The 22,569-nt window shown below is 36.9% G+C and overlaps 1 protein-coding gene across 1 annotated transcript in view; it reads left to right on the top strand.

The window, feature by feature from the left end:
* Positions 1–4,918: 4,918 nt before the first annotated feature.
* GPC1 (glypican 1) overlaps positions 4,919–22,569 on the top strand; it is a 258,712-nt gene continuing 241,061 nt past the window's right edge. The window contains exon 1 of the mRNA XM_039320553.1: positions 4,919–6,783. Within this exon, the coding sequence (XP_039176487.1) occupies positions 6,624–6,783 (160 nt within the window). The 5' untranslated portion in view covers positions 4,919–6,623. The remainder of the gene's footprint in view (positions 6,784–22,569) is intronic.

The following is a 22,569-nucleotide window of genomic DNA, read 5'->3' as shown; positions in this document are numbered from 1 at the left end:
TTATCAGAGAAGGCAATATGATTTGTTTGCATAATATGTTCTTAACAAACATACGCTGGCTTCTATTAATTGCTTTGGTCATTTCTAAGGAGTCACAAATCTACTGCTTGATTACCTGTTTCAGGATTTTCCCAGGTACTGATGTCAAACTGACTAGACTGTGGTTTCCTGGAGTCACTTTTTTCCCTTTTAAAAGATCAGAATCATATCAGCTCTTTTCCAGTCCTGTGGTAGTTCTTCAGAGGCGTATGCCATTTTTTGGATTACAAGAAAAAGTATGAAGATTTAGAGATATTCTATTCCCTACCCCTACATCACACTGAGACTACTCAGATTTATCCAGTAGTCATAATTATATTATTTGAACATCCCACTGATTTCAGCAAGATTTGCTTTTAACTAAGGTATTTAGAATAGGGGTAAAATTTTGTAAGCATTTACACCTATGATTAGCTTTTACACCTTGTAAATTAGACACTGCTTTGAAAAAATAAGAAAGCTCCTACACAGTTACGGTAATCATGGCTGTCTTTTTCAGATTTCTAATGTTTGGTTTCAAAAAAATTGCCCTTTTAAAGATTTGATATGAGCAATAAATATATATTCTTAACAATCTTCTCTCATAATTTCTTTTTACTGAATGTTCTTTTTACCACTTAGACAAGAATACTCAGAAACAATTTTAGACTATAACATGAATGCAGGGCAAGAAATAGACAAAGAAAGAGAAAACAGAAACAAAAAATAGACAAAAATTATATTATTTGTAGGAAAATCATAACAATGAAAGCAAAAATGTCCCTATTCCAATTTTGTTTAGCACCCTGATGATAAATGAGGGCTATTCCATTGTCATGCATTTCATTGTTACTTTGGAAGATGTACTAACACATTGCATCCTGAGACCTTAATCCACTTATATCTGCAAAACTACATTCCAACTCATAATCAGTCCTATTTAGATATTTAGACAGAGAATACAAGAGGCAAGGGTGTAGATATCTGGGGAATCATGCCAGTGTACTCTCAGTATTTCCATATGTGCCATGCTCTGAATTTGCTAATTATGCACAGAGGTATGAAGGAAAACACAAAGCACTTTCCCTTAACGCATGCTATTTTGACATTTTCAAAGCAGTACTTAATTTATCAAATGTAAATGCTATGATCATTGCAGAAATATTAAGGTGGAGCTGCTATGCACAAACTGGGCTCTACCTAGAGATGCTCCTTAAATGCACTCAGCCTGAACAGTTACATAGGACTATTGTGATAAATTGCAAACTTCAGATGCAACAATATGAACGAGTCTTTTTTATCTCCTCTGCCTTTTTGTCCCTCCCTTGCATTTAATATTTATTGTATTTTATTTTATTTATCACATGTCTTATATCCTGTTCAATTACAAGTAGTCCTCAACATAATTGAGCCCAAAATTTCTGTTGTTAAGTGAATTTTGCCCCATGTTACAACTTTTCTTGTCATAGTTCTTAAGCAGATCACTGGAGTTAAGTTAATAATACGGTTAACTGAATCTTCCTTCTCCATTGACTTTGCTTGTCAGGTCACAAAGTTGATCACATGACACTGCAACCATCATAAATATGAGCCAGTTGCCAAGCAAGTGAATTTTGATCACATGACCATGGGGCTGCTGCAACAGTCATGTGAAAAAATGGTCATAGGTCACCTTTTTCAGGGCCAATATAACTTTGAAAGATCATTAAATGAATTGTTATAAGTCAACTACCTGTGCTAGTCTTATTATGGTATTTATGTATTACAAGATTTATATTCCACTTCAAAACCTTCTTGATGAAGAGTTTCAGAAAATTAATTATTTTGTTAACATTTTTAATGGATCTCATAAAAGCATGTCCTATTATGCAATCTTCAGCTTTTGTAACTGATTAAATATGAGCTTCTAGGCTATTACTGTCTTTAATAAAGACTCACAACATACTGGATTTTGGTAGATGAATAGAGACATTCCTTCTGTGCTAAGTCTTTGCACTATGCTTATTTCAAGAATTTTCTTTCAGTTGAATCATAATTTGTCTAAAATGGTATAGGGTTTCCTGCCTGACTTCCAAGGACCCTTCCATCATCATCATCATCATCATCATGACTGTAATTTTAAAATATCCTAAAATTCTCTTAGCTAATTAGTCTCAACACACAAATACTGGGAAGAATTACTCATCTTCATTAGAAGAAATGGCTTTTTGGCTGAGTGAACTTCGGTATACAGTAAATGTTCTTGAAGCATTTGAACCATGGCATTTTTGAGCAACAACAAAAGCTGAAGGAAGCCATACCAATTGGACAGGACATTTTTTTTAAAAAAATAAAAGTAAACTTTTCACTTATTCATATTTTACATTGGAAATAACAAAATATTTGATGATGTAAATATATTTTACAATTTTTTACTTCTGTAATGCATCTGAGAATTTAAAAAAGAAAAAAGAAAAAAGGGCTTTTCATAAACAAACTTGTTTTCAATATTTATTTTCTTTGTAGTCTGATTAAAAAAAAATCAAATGAGCTTTTAGCAAGCTTTTCCATATCCTAATATTCAATGACAGGCAATTATGGATAGAATAATTTTAATCTTTCCCATACCTCATTAGAAATTTCTGATGTCAATCATGTTGATTCCCATCTGAATCAGAATTGTTTGGAAGTAATTTCCATTAATTTTAGTACAAATGTAAATAAAGACAAAATAAATAAATCAGCACAAAAGACATGATTCTGTAACTTAGTTGATGCAAATTATAATCTTCATCAGTTATCTTTACTATGCTTTGTGCAAAAGTGAAGCTCTGAACTGGTAAGAATAATCTTGATGATGATACATCCTAAAATAACTCTATGCTTATTTTAGATGAAAATTCTATAAAATTTAGGTTCATTTTCAGTATATTAAGAAGGATATTCTGACTTTCAAACAAATTAGGAACTGGAAAGTATCACATTTAGCACCAATACAGCTGCAGGATTTTCTTTTGATATATTTCTATATCTTTTGTTCTGCCTTTCAAGCATTCAGGTTGGATAGAAAATTGCAGAAAAGAGATGTTCCTTTATGAAATTTGCCCTCCTCTTTTTCTTTATATTGTTATTTTGTACTAAGAACAGTGTCCCTTGTTTATTACCCTGGAACATTCAATATTTGAATCAGCTGTTCTGAACTTTCTCTTAATGACTGACAAGCAATGGTCTTTATTTGTTTGTTTGTTTTGTTAGCCACCCATATCATTGCAAGGCAGTGATATTTATGCTGGAAGAATTTTCATTTTCTGTCACTGGCTTTATTTTTCTTTGTTGTTTTCAGTTTATATACTATTTGTCTCCTGTTCTGTTGCAGTCTTTTCCCTTCTACTTTAGGTCTCTTCTTCAGAAATGACTTTTTCTCGAAGATGACTGCAGGCTATTCTGATCTGCAAATTAGAAGTTATTTCTTTTTCAGTGCTGATTACCCAAATCCTTTGTTCAATGTGTTGATGTTCCAAGAATTAGCTCTCAAAAGATTTCACACTCTTTTCAGTGTGAAAAAAGAACATAATGAAGGAGCTGCCTTGAACATTAGTAGAAAGGTTGCTATAAATCCATAAAACAAAGGAATTAATAAATAATGTCAATGCCATACTTTTATGTGAAAGGTGTGTGTTTTCAGAATTTAGCAAGAATACGTTTCTGATCATTCAGAATGTAATAATGGCTTAGAAAAAATCGGTTGTCAAATACCTTATTTGAGGCAGCCTTCTTCAACCTGATGTTCCCAACATTTGGGACTATAACTTTCCTAATTCCCAATCAGCATTATCAAAAGACATTGGATGAAGAAAAGTTTATTTCAGGATTCTCAAACGCAGTTCTAGTCTATTCAGGAATGGAGAATATACAGTAAGGGACTGGATAAGGCGTCAGTGCCGTTCAGAATTGCCACCTTACAGCAATGTTACTATGACAGAAGTAGAGAACTGTTAAATGCACAGCAATAACCTTTAACTGGTTTAAATTATATCAAATTTAGTTTTTATTCTGGTCCCATCCATTTGGATCTCTGGCACACCAAGGGTCAAGTATAGCATTCAGTCCCCAAAGTGGTACAGCCTGCTCAAAATAAAAGCCTCCTCATTAGAATGATTCCAGCACTGGAGAGACAGACAAAAGGTAATTGTTCAGCATTTCCCTCTAGAAACAGTGAATTCCTTTCTTTCTTTCCTCCTGAAGGGATAGGAAACCTGTTAGGGTGATTCTTTTCACAGAGGAATATGACTACTGGCCCAGAGAAATTTCTTATGAAATTTCTCCTTGAAGAAAGCCCCACCTTTGTTGTTCAAATATCTTGACAAGGTGTACCACCTTGTTTTTCCATAATACACCCAATTATCTTTTAGTGAATAATTTCATTTTGTATTTTCTAACTATCCACAGAAATATCAAGCACTTTCCCTAGCAGTTGCTGATAGACTTTTTGGTTCAAAAAACCCCAACCCCAAAACAATACAAAAACAAAACTATCCCTTGGCCACTAGCATTGGCTTTTGTTTTATGCAAATGGGACATCCTGCAAGACACAGGCTGATCTTGTCCTCTACCCTGATGGTTAATATCCAGCAAGAATGATCACTTTATACTTGAGTTGGCACCTATTGGCACTTTTGAGTTTTCCTTTACCTTGGGAAAAGAAGGGGAGATGCTTCCCCCCCCACCAAGTTTTCGTCCCTTATATTGAAGAGAGATATTTCTGAGAATGATTACTATATTCCTTTCTGGAAACCACGGCTGGTAAGTGCGGTATGTTCGGTCAATGCTAATCACTTTAGCAGCTCCTGAACGAAATCCGAGAGGCTCTTGACTGGAGTCCCCCCCCCCGCAACCAGTCAATCAAGCGCACTTAGCAAGGCGAGGCCGAAACAATAGCGCAAGTGCCTTGCTGCTATTCTCCTCTTCGCTTGTCCTACGGACCGCGAAAAGTTCGCCCGCCTTAATCTGCGCGAGATGAACTAGCGCAGATCAAACCTGCTCTCCGTGGTGGCGGCGAGGGCGGCGGCGACTGGGCGGGATTCCAGACGGGATATCATTAACACGAACAACGCGCTATTTAAGCCCAGTGACTTAATGTTCAGTTGTGGCTACCTAATCAATTTCCACGCGGGCAATCAGAGGTCTTTTTATTGGACTTTATCATCTATCAGTTCCACACAACCTGGTCAATGGCAAAAGGGACTGTGGGGATTATAGTCCAGAGCAGAAGACAAGGTCGCCTCCGCCACGTTAGGGTTATTTTCTCCGGTGGCTTGCCAGAACCGTGAGCAAACAGATGCTTTGCCAAGTTCTTTGAATTCTGTCCAAAGGTTGCCTCCTCTCCGTTTCTGCATACTAATCTCTTAAACTTGCTCAGCACTAACGCGCGTTGGGTGTGTACATATAAAAGCACTCGCTCCGTGCTGCCATGCTTTTTATCGCAACCTACAGGATTCCCTCCGTGCTCTGATTGTGGGCTAAAGACAAACCGGCTGCTGCTTCTCAATTCAGGTTTGGCGCAGCATTTCCAAGAAGGAGCGCGGGGGCACCAGCAGCAGTTTTCGGAAAACAGCATCCCCACATCTGTGGTTGCAGTTAAAGAAGAGGTGGGGCTTCGGCGGGATAGCCGGGCAAAAAAGCCACGCTCTTGTCGGATTGGCTGTCTTTGGGTGTGATGTCACGTCCGGCGAGGAAACCTTGTCTTGTTGTGGATCCGCCTCTTTCTGGTTTTGGCTGCGTTTGCAGGTGGTGCTGCTGGTGCCGCTGCTGTTTCGTGCCGCCGCCACCGTCCGCGGGTGCAGCGGAGTCATCCAGGCGCGCGCGCGTGTGACTCACTCCTGCCTGGGACAGCTGCGCTTAGTCCGGCCGGGGAAGAGCGCCTGGTGCCGCTTTTTTCTTCTCCTTCGTCGTTTTCCGCGCTCAACCCCCCCCCCGACTTGTAACCATTTCCCGGTCTTATTAGCATCATTTGGGTTCTCCACACTCGGCAAGATCTGAAAAATGAAACGTCTCCTTTAACTGTGCTTAAGAAAAACAAAACCAAAGGATTTTTTTAAAAAGAAAATCACACATTGTGTACAAAAGCTGTGTTTGTTTTTTCTATGCAACCTTCTCTCTCTCCTTTTGTTTTTGGAGGCGATCCCGGGAGCCGGCACGCGAATTTCCTTCGCCGGGATCTGCTTTTTGAGAGTGGTCGTTGAGCATTATTATCTCGAAGTTCAGCCTCTTCCCACCTTTCACCTCTTTGCTTTCGAAGTGCGTCCCTTGGCCGCGTCTTCCCTGTCTGGAAGTGGCCTGACCCCCGCCGCTGACTTGGCCACCTTGCGCGCTGTGATTGTATTGTTCGCCGCCTCCCCCTGAAGGGTTTTGCTTGTTGCCAGCGGGGAGAAAAAGGCAGGCATCCGAAGGGAGGGATGCCCAGCGGAAGGAGGGGTTGAGCGATCACCTCCCCGCCACCAGCCAGAGCTCTTGAAAAGGAGGACCAAACGGCACGCGGAGACCGGCGGGACCCTGCTCCCTTTTTTCCCTCCCCCCCGCGGCGGCTGCAGGTTCCTTGTAAACGAGGGATTGGGGCACGCGGCAGGATGCGTTTCTTCCCGGAGGGATTTTGGCTACTGTGTGTCGCCGCGACCTGTTCGGCCAGGAGTGAAGGTGGCAACAAGGCGAGGAGCTGCTCTGAGCTCCGGCAACTCTATGGAGCGAAAGGTTTCAGCCCGAACGTGGTTCCCCAGGCGGAGATCTCCGGTGAGTAAGCTGCCTTTACGCCGTTCTCCTTCTCCTTCTCCCCTCCGCCCCCGCCCGGCTTCTGCACGGCGAACAAAGAGATTTCTAGCTGCTTTAACGGGAAAGCCCGCCGCCCACTTCTAATAGCCTGAGGAGAGACTGAGATGGCCCTGGGGTGGCGGGTTCAGGCAGGCGGTTGAGGGTCGGGAAGCCTACTTGAAAAGAAAAGAAAAAAAATGAGAGCAAATCGATCTCAGCAGCTGAGCCTTCGCTAATGGGGAGGAAAAGTCTTCATGCTTGAGCCAAGTGCTGTTTTCCCTGAATAAAGGCAAGCGCGGCTGGGATGAAGAATCCAGCTTTAGATATGACCTGAAGAATGTCCCGGGTATTTTTAAGAGCTTAAGCCTCGCACAGTGTCTCGCTCATTTATGAGGGCGGGTCTGGATCTTTACATTCCCTGGGGTTTTAAATAAAAAGGGCTGATTGTAGCGTATAGCTATTCTAACCAGTTTGAATTCATTTTTTTAAACGTTAACCTCTCTAGCAATAGCTTGGCTCTAGAAACCATGGGGGAACTTCACACCATCTCTCACTTTACTGTGCCTTTTTTATAGTGCCTTTTTTCTTTTCATTACATTTAATTTTGCTAGTACTTTGTTAACTTTCTGAAACTCTGCAGGGTTACAACTACCATCCTTCCCAGCATCACAGAGGGTACTGTAATATGGAAAGTGGTTCCAAAAAGTCTTGACTGCCAGGAAGTTTAATATGTGTACAGCCTTTTCTTCCTAAACCAGCTTTTGCTGAGGACTTTTTAAAGCAAAAACTGAAATCTCTGTGAAAATGCCTAAGTCAAACTGTTCCTTTAAATCTAGAGCTTGTGATGTTTGCTCATATTTAAGACTGCTTCGATCTCAAAGATGTAAATTTTGATGTGTATTTACCAAGAAGAAGTCTTATTTCTTTCCATTCTTCCTCCACTCTTTGCTGCATAATATTGGGGAGGGCTGTGATTTGCTGGTATAGTTTAAAAATAACTCTGTTCATAGCATGTGGCTATAATGCTTGAGAAAATTTGAGTCAGAAGTCCTGTGAATAATAAGAAAGACTGTGATTGGTTGCAAAGTTAGAGAATGCTATAAGGTAATAAGAGATGGTATGTTTCATCCTGGTTGGGAAAGATTAAAGACCAGCTGACAATTAAAAAAAAGACACAAATGCTCAGTTGTTTGACATTTGTAGCTGAAGACAGCAAGAACTCCCTCTTCCAAGCTTATTGAATAATGTAATTTGACTAACTTGCTTTCTTTCTGCAGCTTTCCTTTTTTTTGTAGTCCTTATAGAAATTTATAAATGGAAAAATTCATACGTTCTTGCTGGCATCTAAGAACTTTCTTATTGAAATTCAGCAATAGTTTACTTCAAAGTTAGCATCATAGCTCGATGACATTGATAATTCAAATTTTGCTTCTCAGTTAATTTTACATTGTTTGCCTAGAGATACATTTCTGTGACACTTAATTTTAAATAAATTACAATATTCTTGATTGCTACAGTTTTTAGGTATTGAGTGTCGGCTAGTAGATTACACAGAAGCATCTTCGGTTGTTTGAACTTGAGTTCAGATCAAACTGAAGTTCTAAAGGAATGTTTGCTTTTCAAATTGGATTGAACTGCCCCCTACAGAATGATTTCAGTTGCCTTAGGAATCCCCACTTAACTGCAATACTGGATTTCCTCAGTTTTGAAATATTCTTAAGTATTGTATAAGGAGGAAAGATCTTATAGGGCACTTGAGTAAATGCTGACTTTTATTTTTAACTCTCTGCAGTTGAGGATATTGATTGCTGTATGAGACTATAATGCTTGGGAAAAAGTTGTTTGAAAGTCTGTAGTAAACATACTTAGCATAGGCTTATGGACATTGTATCTGCAACTGTCCACATGAAATAACTACAATTTCCAATAGTTAAAATGGTATCTTTTGTTTCTTGGCTATATTCATACTGAATGCAAAATCAGAAATGAAAACTCTAAGAATTAAATTCATATATTTGATTTTAAAAAGTTGGATGCTTCACTTATCATTATGTCTTTGCTATTTAGTGAGAGAGTTCCTATTTATTTACTTACCTGAAATATTTGTATGGCTGCCATAGTGATTCTGGGCTGCTTACATTAAATTCAACAGAACCTAACAGAAAACTACAAAATCACAATACATAAATATAATAATACAAAATAGAATGATGATCCAAACAGAAATAGTATGACTACAACAGTTCTTGGTAGCAGGTTGGCTCTATAATGAGCAATAATATTTAAAACACTCATATATTTTCTGAATATGAATTTGGTTTTAAACTTAAGAGAGACAATAATCAATATATGGGTGTAAATACAGAACCTCTGAACATAGACCTTTTAAAATACAGAAATATGTCTGGAGGTTCGTTCTTTAGCTGAATTCATTCCAAACTCAGCAAACTAAACTATTCACCACCATCACCAAAACTATGAAATAGTGTGTTTTATCTATAGCCTAAGTCAATTTGATTGATTTACACTATAGTTCCAGGAAATATACAGAAATAAGCCATCCAAATTTTAACAGAGGGAGCTGGATGGCATATTAATTAATTAATTCAATCAATCAATCAATCCAGACAGGTGTTTTATGATTTTATTCACTCAAAAAAGCCTTAAGGTAAGAGAGTATGTTTGGCTTAAAGTTACTCATCAATGTCTAAGTCCAAAGTCTTAACTAGTATATTGGTCCTCTATATTACACTGGTGAGAGAAATCTAGAGATGCCTGATGACATTGCCAGCTCCCAGAAACTCAACCTCTACTTAGTTGATTGATGGTTGAAGAGAAAGAGAAAAAAAGAGGGCTTAATCCTGGAATGCTTGGAAAAAGTAATTTTGAACCTACTTACTTGGGATATTGCCATGGTAAAAATTAAAGCACTGAAAGAGAGACATGAGAAAGATTGCCAGCAACTGGAGAAGGCAGGAGAGTTAATGGAAGAGAACATTACCTAGAGGTGAACTCTACTTACTCTTGTATTTAATACTGCTTTCCCTTATACTTTAAAAGCCTTTGAAGCCATCATAATTCATAATCTGAGTCTGAAAAATGTAAACAGAATATACATTATATATACAGAACATATTAAGGCAGAATAACTAATATTTACATCAATATTACAACAATAACTGATTTGACATCAACGTCCTATTTTTTGGCATCCATAAATTTACTTGATTCACCTGATTTTAATTTTAAAAATCCATTTTTAACAATGGGGAATTAATGATATGCTGCATGACCAGTGTTATTTTTGTAAAAAAAAAAAAAAAAAAAGGTGCTGGAACTCACACACATCATACAACCTGCCTTGCCTACCCTACAACGTTCCATCCAAAAAAGGTGCCGGAACTCCGTTCTGGGCATTCTATGACAAACAAAAGCCCTGTGCAGGACTACAGCCTCCCCTACTATCCTTTGTAAAACTACCTCTGGGTTGTACAGTACATAGGCCCCCTAACAAGATCTGACATGTTCAAAAGCAAAGTGCCTGAAACCAGATTAGTCCATTACAATAAATAACAGAATAACAGAGGTGCCAACCATTACCTCCACTGAGATACAAATGGCTCTCAGTCCAGTGGAACATTAAGGCAGGAGAACATAATTGGTATCTGAGGTATACTAGCAACATAAGTATCTTATCAAAGTGATGTCCTTGAATATCTGGCCATAAGCATTCTGGTTCAAGTAGCAGACTGAGTGAAGGCTCAGAAAAAGGCAAACATAGTGGAAAAGAAGCAGAAAAAAAAAAGAATGAAGTATGCTTTGCTATAAGCCATCTGCTTATAGCGCTGCCAGATGTGTGCTTAAAAGGGAATTCATCAAGTAGCTGATTGGTGGTTGCCATATGCATTTCAAATTGGTAAGAACATGGATCTCCAATCTTTTGGCTTGCCTGGGCCACATTGAATGAAAAGGAATTTCTTGGGCTGCATATAAAATAATTTAGTTAATGCATATCAATAACATAATAAAGTTAAAAGTTTATGATCTTGTGGAGCTATGCTACTAACTGTCCAGGGCCTCATGTAGTCCATGGGACTTGATTTGGATGTGCCTGGGTAAGAATAAAGACTATAGAAAGTCATATTTGTGTTGTGCTAATATCAGTTTGGTATTAACACAGGTTTCATCATGTTTTGCTAGAGCATGTGATTTAGATAGTGAAGGAATTGTAGATTTTAAAATGAGAATTGCTAATGTTCATAATAGGAAAACTCATATGTAAAATACATTTATGTTACAAAGAGCTCTCTTCACAGCCAATTCTGTTTTCTTAATTTTTAACTTATTTGTTCCTTACAGAAACATCCTTCATATTCTCTTCTGCCTTTCCTGTAAATCATTCTCTATTGGCATTGTTTCATATTAATGGACATTTTGAAAATATTATATCTTCCTTTATTGGAGCTCTAGACAAACTATTCTTTAAGTTTCCAAATACAATGATCTTTCTTAGTTCATGACTCAACTTATAATTAGACACCCCATGGAGATACTATTACCAGTTTGTTTGTTTTCTGCTACCCAATTCCAATATTTGTATAGTGAAGGAATTGGCGTACAATTGCCACTGTACAAATACATTGATAATTAAGAGTTCCTCCCATTCTGTTTATTGTTCTGTTTTTTTCAGTTGCCTGGGAATTGTATGTGGTTGCATATGAAAATATTTTACTTTGTTATCAACTGAGTTGGTATGGAATATATAGAGAGGTACTAACTATATTCCTAGTTACAGTGTACAGATTGGGATATCAAGCTGCAACTTGGAGATTCAGGTTACTTTTGTTCAAAACAGTGAAGCAAGAAGAGAAATTCAACAGTTGTACTAGTAGATTTTTTTTAATGTCTGAGTTCTCTCTAAATTATACTTTTGGTTAATTTATAAGCCAAAGAGAAAGCTAGACAAAGGAACTGATAGAAAATGAGGAAATATAATTACAGTTAATGTAATAGGGTGGTGATCTATCTTATTACGGTTATGAAATAGCCAATGGCTGGTTTGCTGCTGATGGAGGCCAAATGCTGAAGCAGATAAATATTTAATCAGCTGCTTTGGCATTTAACTGATTTTATTTATTATTTTTTCTCTTTATTTACTTCAGTTTCTTTGTAAGACATGATTGTATAAAACCAAATGATTGCCTTTTTTCTACTGCAAATTCTGTAACTTTCTCCAAACAAATTTAAGGATTGGCCCTGAAGGATGTGACAAAATAAATTTTAGTAAGAGTGAAAATGGGTTCAGAAAGAATCAGTTTGAACTTAAAGGCACTAGTCTAGAAACCAGGAGACTGTGAGTTCTAGTCCTGCCTTAGGCACAAAGCCAGTTGGGTGGCCTTGGGCCAGTTAGTCTTTCTTAGCCCTAGGAAGGAAGTAGTGGCAAGCATTTCCAAAATCTTGCCAAGAAAATTGCAGGGACTGTCTAGGTAGTAACCAAGAATCAAAAAGGCTCAACAAAAATGGGGTCACAGGAAAGCTTTATATTGACTTTATGATTCACTATTTAAGCGGTTACCCTACCATTTACACGAACTGTTTTTGTTTTTGTTTTGCTCATAACAAAGTTTTAGAGTCACTTTGACAAGAGTTAAGAGAAGTGTTCTGTATGCTGTAACATAGGAATAAGCAGCAAAGTGCCTTCAAATACCAAGTTACTGCAATACACCCTGAGTATTGTACAGTTTCAGTGTTGAATAAAAATAATGTCAGAAAATGAATTCTGGGACTGAAATAAGATGGAGAGTGGGCTGCCCCCAGAATTCTGTGACCACTATTGAAAATAAAGTTGCAAAATATTGAATACAGATATATTAATTGGGCAAAAACCACTCTTTCAATTTTACTTTTAAAGATGTTGAATTTTGAAACTCATATGGTTAGAATTTGATGTTGGATGGATAAGGTGGGTTTCTAATAGAAAGCCTTTCTCAGTTGTTGATAGTTGTTCCAAGGGATCAAGGCCATTTTTTATTTCCATGATTTTTGCAAGAGATACTGAAATTCAATAGTTCTAAATGTTACTTGTAGTCATTCATAGCCAGAGAAAACATTTTCAGTTAAATTGCTGGATTTCACAATTTGTTTAGATTAATTTATTCTAATTTGCAATTGTGCTGGAGAACGGAGGACATCATTCAGTTTCTGCACCATCAGTTAGTACCCATGTAATACTGAAATTCATCTGAGATGTTTATGTCCTTATGTTTAAACTTAATCTTTTCTTTTGCATTTGATTCCTTCCTACCCTGAAAAATTAGATGTACCTGTTGAGATTCTGGATGCAAACATGTGCCTGCTGAGATTTAGAGTATAAACACTATTGAACCAGTGGACTAAAACAAGAATAATATTTGGCTACAGATTACTTGTCTTCTGAGGCATTGATACAGGAGAGGATAAAGGCAAAGCAATTTAAACTGACCTCAAAACAGAAGTTTGTACTTTGGAGTCAAGTGAGCATTTCTGAGGCAAAGAGGCAACAAAGTTTGTGTTGACAAAGTGCATTGATTACCTCAAAGCCTTTTTCTTGTCTCTTACCTTTTGATACTTAAAGATTTTAAGAAACTTCATATAGTTTTTAATATGATACTTATTCATAGTTATTTAGTAAGGGTGTATTACTATTATTCTTCTCATCTTTCCTATTACCCATCTCCTTATCTACTTATGACTACCGTATAACTTTGTTACTTGTATCTTAAGATTTATATTGTTTTATTTAGTTTCCTAGTATGATTTCTATTGATTGCTTATTTAGTATCCCATGACTATCACTAAGTGTTGTATCTTGTGATTTATGATGAATGTAGTTTTACAATGATTATGATCATATTTATCACATAGCTTTATGTATACTGAGAGCTTATGCAGCGAAGACAAATTCCTTGTGTCCAATCCCAGTTGGCCAATAAAGAATTCTATTCTATTCTGTTCTGTTCTGTTCTATTCTATTCTATTTTATGAGCACAGTACTGATTATTGTGGTTCCTGGAGAATTCTGAGAACACAAATTGTTCAAACTGTAGAACAATATGATATTGTGCACAATATATACTTAAGCAAATTAAAATATGGGTCAGCAGTGCTTATTTATTTATTTTATCAAATTTAGAAATCAGCCATCTTACTCACAATGTGGATCTTATTATTCCAAGCCGAGAACTGTTTTGATTCTTCGTTGTATTTTACTTCAATATGTATCTACATGGAAGGCTGGTTAGTTGCTGCTCCTGTGAGTTGGAAGACCATTTCTGATACTTTGGAGATTTTTTGCATTAAATTTTTGCACATTAATGTTTTCTTTTGTCAACGCAAGTTCAATGAGTTAAATAACCCCTTTTTATTTTTTAGTGGTGGTATAAAGGGAAGATGGGTACATATCAGTGTAATTTATCAGTAAATTACAGTATTCAGAGCTAACTATCCCTCAACCATCTCTTCTTTCTCCTAATTAATATATAAAGTGTTTTTGAGCATGAATTATGATACAGTCAGATCATATAAGTTATGTATTAATCATTCCCCCTCCCCACCTTTTCCTACAGACATCTATCCATAGGCAACTAGCATCCAAGGGTTATTTTTGTAAAATAAATTTTGTTAATTATGCTTAACCTTAAAATATCATATATTTCAAAAATGTAAAGTTTGTGCTGTGTTTGTTAAATCATATTTCTACACATTTCAAAAATAACTGAGAACAAGAACAATGTTTTGCAGCAGCACTTCTATGAGGCATGGTGTTAATGAATAGATGCTTTGCTCTCATCAAGTCTAAAACATTTCTATATATATATATATATATTTTAAAATAACTACATAGATCAATCAGAAACCTGTGCAAATTCCAGAGTTTTTAGCAGTTAGATAGGGATGCATGTCAGGCTTAGTTTTGCTTAATTTTCCTACTCAACGGTTCATTATTTCCATTTTTCTCATCAGTTTGCAAGTTTTTTGCATTTGTCCAAGGTCCACATTTTGGTATGTATTGCTCATTACATGTGCAATTTTAATAATAATAATAATAATAATAATAATAATAATAATAATAATAATATGATGATGATGATGATAAAGTTGGAAGGGACCTTGGAGGTCATCTAGTCCAACTCCCTGCTCAGGCAGGAAACCCTATACCATTTCTGACAAATGGCTGTCCAGTTTCCTCTTAAAAACTTCCAGTGTTGGCGCATTTACCGCTTCTGGAGGCAGGTTGTTCCACTGGTTAATTGTTCTGTCAATAAGTTTCTCCTTAGTTCTAGGTTGCTTCTCTCTTTGGTTAGTTTCCACCCGTTGCTTCTTGTCCTGCCTTCAGGCACTTTGGAAAATAGCTTGACTCCCTCTTCTTTGTGGCAGCTCCTGAGATATTGGAACACTGCTATCATGTCCCCCCTAATCCTTCTCTTCGTTAAACTAGACATACCCAATTCTAGCAACCGTTCCTTATATGTTTTAGCCTCCAGTCCTCTAATCCTCTTTGATGCTCTTCTCTGTACTCATTCTTGAGTCTCAACATCTTTTTTACATCGTGGTGACCAAAACTGGATGCAGTATTCCAAGTGTGACCTTACCAAGGCATTGTAAAGTGGTATTAATACTTCACGTGATCTTGATTCTATCCCTCTGTTAATGCAGCCTAACACTGTGTTGGCTCATATCTATGTGATGGGTACTCCCTATACTATACCTGTACATTTGGTTTTTCTTGCCTAAATGTAGAAGCTTACTTTTTTCACCATTGAATTTCATTTTGCCCAGTATTCGTCCAGATTCTCCTGTATCCTAAGCCTGTCTTCTGGAGTGTTGGCTATTCCTGCCAGCTTGGTGTCGTCTGCAAATTTGATGATTTCCCCATCTATCCCCTTGTCCAGATCGTTGATGAAGATGTTGAAGAGCACTGGGCCCAGAACAGAGCCCTGGGGCACCCCACTACACACTTCCCTCCATGTAGATGCAGTTCGATTGAGGACCAATGCTGAGTACGGCCGGTCAGCCAGCTACGGATCCATCTGGTGGTGATGCTGTCTAACCCGCATTTTTCTATCTTATCAAGTAGTAGGTTGTGGTCTACTTTGTCAAATGCCTTACTGAAGTCCAAGTAAATTATATCCACAGCATTCCTCTGGTCTACTAATTTTGTCACTTGGTCAAAGAATGCAATAAGATTTGTCTGGCATGATCTGTTTTTGACAAACCCGTGTTGGCTTTTAGTAATGACTTTGTTTGCCTGTAGGTGTTCGCTGATTCATTGTTTGATTATATTTTCCAGAATCTTCCCAGGTATTGAGGTCAGGCTGATAGGTCTGTAATTTCCTGGGTCCTTTTTTTCCCCTTTTTTGAAGATGGGAACTACATCAGCTCTTTTCCAGTCCTCTGGTAGTTCCCCTGTGCTCCAGGACCTTTGAAAAATATAGTTCAGTGATTCTGAGCTCACATCTGCCAGTTCCTTAAGAACCTTGGGGTGTAATCCATCTGGTCCTGGTGATTTGAACTTGTCTAGGCTGGACAGGTGTTCACTTACCATTTTCTTCCTATACATTATTTGAATTTAAATTTATACTCATTATACAGTATTCATTATACATTATTTGAATTTCAAAATATGTTACAAAAGTGTAAAAATGCAAAAGTGTGTCATATAATTTCATTCTGAATCATATGTAAAAATGTAAGAATTGGTCAAATTCCTTCCCTTATCTAGGCATATAGGGTTTTTCCAGTGCTTAAAAACGGTAGTTCAGACATCTAAGAACACAAAGGAACATCTGATCATGATTACTTTTAATTCAAATTTTGAGACCAAAACTGTGTCTAAAAGTATGCCTTCAGCCTTTTTTTGGATCTTCTTTTAAATAGCTGAAACTGCAGTTCTCTCAGGGAAACTATGAAATTCACTTACCTCTTTTAAATTATTGGTGTAAAGCAATGACTTTGCTATAGAAAAGATTACTCCAAATGTGCTGGCTAAAACAAACTCACCCATGCAAAGCTAATCCCAAATACATGCTGTCATAAGATAGTACAGATGATTCAAGATAGCACAGATGATTCTCACATATATGGTTTTCCTGTTTGCAGTAATCTAGGAAGTGCTTACCATAAAATAAATGTGTAAAAAAGGTGGTCTTTCTGGAGCAATCGCATATCTTGCCTCACATATAGCATGTTTAGCCTTGGCCTTAAATGTTATTTAATAATCTGAAAAAAGTATGCTTAGAGAAAACTCTCACCCCTCTCTGGTTTCAGTTAGTGCCTAGATCAGTGGTTCTCAACCTTTTTAATGCCGCGACCCCCAACCGGTCGTAAGTCGAGGACTACTCAACCGGTCGTAAGTCGAGGACTACTCAACTGGTGCAGCACCGTTTGCAGAATGGGACTTTTGGCGGGCTCAGCAGGGCAGAGACAGCCTGGACAATTCCTATTGGCTTTTGAAAGCCAATAGAATTAGACTCTATTCAAGAGAGTCTATTCTATTGGCTTTCAAAAGCCAATAGAATAAAAGGGAGTAGCACAGCTAAGGAAAAGGGGGAAAAAATGGCAGACTGCGTTGTTTGGCGACCCCCATGAAATGGTTGTTCAACCCCGAATGGGGTCCCGACCCACAGGTTGAGAACCACTGGCCTAGATGGAAGAAGATCATGATACTTCTTACTATTTGAAGAAATGGGAAATGGAGGATTTGTCCTGCTACTTATTTTTTTCCCCTCGTACTGAAAAGTGTAGGGATCACATTTCTCCCAGAATTGTTGAAGGAAAGTGAGCATTAATCTAGCTTAATAATAATAATAATACTATTGTTTCCTTTCAAATAATAACTTCAACCAAAATAAAACTCTTTAACATCTGACTAAAGCTGTTTTGTTATAAAGAATCATGTACTTGCCTGCATGATTTGTATTAAGTGTTTTTATCATATGAATACATGAAGTTGTACTAATCTTGTCTCAGTGTTTTATATACCAATTTATTTGGAAGAGTTATGACTTTCTGTTTAATCCCTCTCATCCTGAACACATTGTCATTCATTCTCTTAATATTTCTTAAGTATCAAGTGGTGCAGTAGTATCAAACTCGTTGCAGAACATGTTGATGCCCTCTAATGCATAATAAACAGGTTGAACTATTGTTTACTTTCAGTGCCTGCTCTTGCCATTTAATTAATATACTGTATATTTAAATTTAGCAAATAAAGTCTACAAATAAAAATAAGTAGTCTGGTTATTGAAAAAAAATAGGAGATATTTCATTTTCTCTTAAACTTAAAAGCAAGCCAATTTGCTAAGCCATTCATAATATTATTTTGTTTCTTTTTTATAAGGACCCAATGTTTCTGATCTATGCTCAGAGGTAATACTTTTCATAGTGCTGTGTCAGTGATGGATGTTGCTATGAGGTGTAAAGCATATTGCAGCAATCAGTCAGTCATCATTGTTCCCATATTTCTCTATTTATTCGTTCCTTACTTGGTTTATTGTTTATTGTTTCAAATCCGCTTTCTAGAGTTCCTGAATATGCTAAGCCCCTATTGGGTTGTTCTGAGTTATTTCTAAAAATATTTTTTGTACTTTGTGGGCCTCATTGCTCTCTGATATGTACTTGGTGCTCTTTTGGCCACCTAGTGAGGCACACTTACAAAATTAGTTGGCCGATTGGATGTGGACACATGAACTCTGTTATAACTGTTTTATTTCTTTGGCATATTTGTAAGAACTGTATGCTGCCTTCTAAATCCAACTGCAATACAGATAGTCCTTGACTTATGATTGGCCACTTAGTAACTGTGCTACGTTACAGTGGACCCCCCCAAAAGTACTTACAACCCAGATTTGAAGTTCTGACAGTTGTCTCCATCATCACCATTGCCACCAACGGTTACACTACACTTGGGGTGCTTGGCAGTCCGGCCTTTGCAGCATTCCACTGTCATGTGACTGTGATTTATAACATTTTGGCTAACAACTGGCATTTACTTCCAGTTTCAGGCAAAAAAAACCCCAAATAAATCCCATAGCGAACAATGACTTTGCTTAATGATGCTGGTGTTTACTAAACAACTGTGGTGTTCACTTTACAACTGCAGTGTTCACATTACAAGTGCTGTGCTTGCTTAACGATTGCCACAAAAATGGTCATAAAATTGGCACATGGTCATGTGGTGATCTGCTAAACGACTGTCACAACTTACAACACTAATTGTGGGCTCAATTACAGTCATATGTTGAAGACTAGCTGTATATTAAAATGAGAAAAAAACATTTTGAGTGTCAATACAATTAATATATAATAAAACAAGCACATTCCTGAAATGCACAGTGAAATAAATAATAATGATGTTTATTGATTCCGAAATCTCATGTGTTATATTAGTGAGAAATGACCAGATTTTGTTGAGGAATATGCTTTATGTAAGCTGACAGCAGTATTGCAATACTTTGGGGGGAAAAACATTTCACCATAATAAAATTTCAGACTGGGGTTTTTTGAAAAGTAAAGTAATATTTTGACTAATTTTTCTTTTTCTTTTTGAGTCATTCCTTATTTTTCCAGAAGAATATGTCTTAGAATTTTTATTTGTAGACTATAGTTCCTAATTTAAATATCAAGTATATTAAATACATTTCCTTTTTCTCAGTCATTCATTTCTTTTCTGGAAGAATGTGTTATATTATTCTCACTTGTAGATTATATTTGGAGTTGCTTCTTTTCTAAACAATGAGTAAATGTTTGGTCTGTGGGTTGATAATTTTTTTTTAAAACAGAAAATATACCTTATTATGGTATTCCTTCATAAAACAGGATTTGTATGATCGTGATTCTTACTGTTATAATCTAACCCCTCTGGAATGTCTTAGATAAGTTCTCTTGTGATCCTCAGGTTCTTTCAAAGTGCAGTCAGTGCAGAACGAATACACCTTAAGAACACCAAAAGGCTTGTCTGTGCAAGAGGAGTGACTGAGTAGCAGGCTGGGTCAGTAGACTGCAGCTTTCATTAACAGATGGCAAAAGTTTTAAAAGTAAAGCTGCATAATATAGTTTAAAGCAGCAACTGGGCCACGGCCCACAGGTTGGGGACCTCTGTTCTAGACCAACCCCCTGCTCAAGCAGGAGACCCTATACAATTTGAGACAACTAGCTGTCCAGTCTCTTCTTAAAACCTCCAGTGATGAAGCACCCACAACTTCTGAAGGCAAGCTGTTCCACTGTTAATTGTCCTCACTGTTAGGAAGTTTCTCCTTAACTCCAGGTTCTTTCTCTCCTTGATTAGCTTCTATCCATTGTTTCATGTCTTGCCTTCTGGTGCTTTGGGAAATAAGTTGACCCCCCTCCGCTTTGTGACAGCCCTTCAAATACTGGAATACTGCTATTATGCTTTCTCTTTCAGTGGTGCTGACATTTCTGAAACAGATTTACCAGAACAATTTGATAGCTGTTATATGTCTGACCAGCCATTTACTGTACTGTGGCACAAATGCTGGGGGTTCAGATGTTTTTGTTTGCAAAAATGATGCTCCTTTACAGAACTATGAAATAGAGCATATTATACAATTGAGCCAGTATATTTAAATGCTTATTTTAATATAATTGACTGATCCAAAATTGCACTAGAATTTAATTGAGTTGTGTTTGGATGGGGCTAAGAGAAAAGATCAAGTATAATGTAGAAAGACAAAATTTAAATTTATGCCTGTATTTCCTGATCTAGAAAAGATCCATGATGTCTTTAGTCAAGTTCTGCTTAATCTGTGGGAAGGAATAGCTTCTGAAATAGGCATTAACAATTTATGATTAGATTTCTTGTATTAAACTTTATTTTGGAAAGGACTTTTTAAAAATATTATTCCTGGAGATAGGCCCTTTTCCTTGTATCAGGTCTTTAGATACTTTGCAAATGTGTTGTTACTTCTTAATTAGCCTTATCTTATCTCTCTAGGTGAGACTGTCAGTTTTGATTTTGCAGATTTTTCTTTCCATAAATAAATTTGGTTAGAGCAGAAAAAGTTCCCATAAATATTCATACATATGCATGCTTCTAATATATAAAATTGTATATGTGTTTTTCCTACTATGTGCACTTTTTGCCATTATTTTTTGAGTATCGGAGAAGCTTCAACCAAGTTCAAGACAACTAAGAGAGAAAGTTGACTATATTATTAGATATGCTTAGAGGGCAGAGACAAATAAAGTGTATTATACTGCAAATATTGACTAGTTGTTGCCAGAAAATCCACCTTTTCTTGTTCCATGTCTATATCTAATAATGGAACCTGAACTTGGGGGAACATAGAAGAATAACAAGGTCAGACAACAAGGGAGTCTTGGGTGGAAAAAGATTGAGAAACACTGTAGTAATCTATATCACTGCATTCATGAGCATGTAAACCATTATAGACTTATTGACTCAAAAGCCAATTTTTCAATTTTCAACAGAAACTTAATAGAAGATATTTCACTGGTCTAAAGCTTTATACAGGCTCAGAATCTAATATCCTCTTCCCTTCCCTTCCTAAAGTATTTTGTGCATGTGACCATATTAATGCAGTGGAGGTAGATGTGTTCCTTGCTGTTTTCCCTATTAAAGAGTAGGCTTAATGATAAGTTTTCACTCATATTACATCAGATTCAGCATTATTAAGGTAGTCATCCTTAATCTGTACTCCAACTATTTCATTGCTTTAGGTCCATGTTTGACACCACCAAATGGAGGACATCACTTGGGAGTATCAGTTCAATAGGGTAGGTCACGTTTGTGTTATAATGTGTGACCAGATCTTAGATAGATCACCACCCATATCAGTTGGGAAATTTTCCAAGTATCTCTAGTAACTCCAAGGAACCATTTATATCTGGAGGCAGACAATTCTAGCTGGTGCATCACTCTTGCCAAAGAAAAAAGATAAATCAACAGATAAAAATCACAACACATTGGATATTATATGCCTCATTCTGTGACCACCATCTTTCTGTGAAACAGAGATCCAAAGCCAATGGCATTTCGGAACAATTCTATAATTGCCATTGGCATCCATGAACCTTCAACTGCTGCAGTTGAAAATATTTGACCTGTATGCAAAGCATTCAGAATATAGGTAGTTGCAAGAACGTGTCATTTTAAAAATATTGCTTGCTTTTTAAAATACTTCCCGCTTTCAATAATGGGATTTTATTTTTAGGAGGATAAAGAGAAACATTTACAAGAAAAATAATTGGTAAACCCAAAGCACTGTTAATATGTATAAATGGAAGCAGGGATCTGATCCCAGTGAGATTTTTTGTAAGATTAATTAATACTATTTATATCTACCTTCAAAGCTTGATGATTCATGGGCAGAGCTTGTTAAAGTTATAAACAATCATCCTTTTTTTTCCTAATCCACATGTCTAGTTCATATTTTACTTTAATCTTTTAATATTGGAATAGCAGAAGATACAATACCTGATCAATTCTCTGACAGATTCATATTCAGATTACTAGGTAAGTAACCCCCAAAGAGGAAATCATTCATTTTGAATTCGTTTCCAAGAAGATGTCACCAATTCTTCTTCTTCTTGTGCCATATCCATTATTGGACGTTGGAAATCATGTTGGTGATCCTGTTTTTATCAGCAGCCGCACAAAAAAGTGCTGCTGAGTTTTGTCCAAACCAGTCCCTTAGATTTTGAAGCCACAATGTTCTTCTTCTGCCTGGACCTCGTTTGCCTTCAGTCTTT

The sequence above is a fragment of the Crotalus tigris genome, unplaced genomic scaffold (genome assembly GCF_016545835.1).
Source record: "Crotalus tigris isolate CLP2741 ecotype Arizona unplaced genomic scaffold, ASM1654583v1 scf7180000023658.1318691, whole genome shotgun sequence".
NCBI lineage: Eukaryota > Metazoa > Chordata > Lepidosauria > Squamata > Viperidae > Crotalus > Crotalus tigris.
The sequence above is the reverse complement of the archived record's forward strand: the minus strand, read 5'-3'. Positions and strand labels throughout refer to the sequence as shown.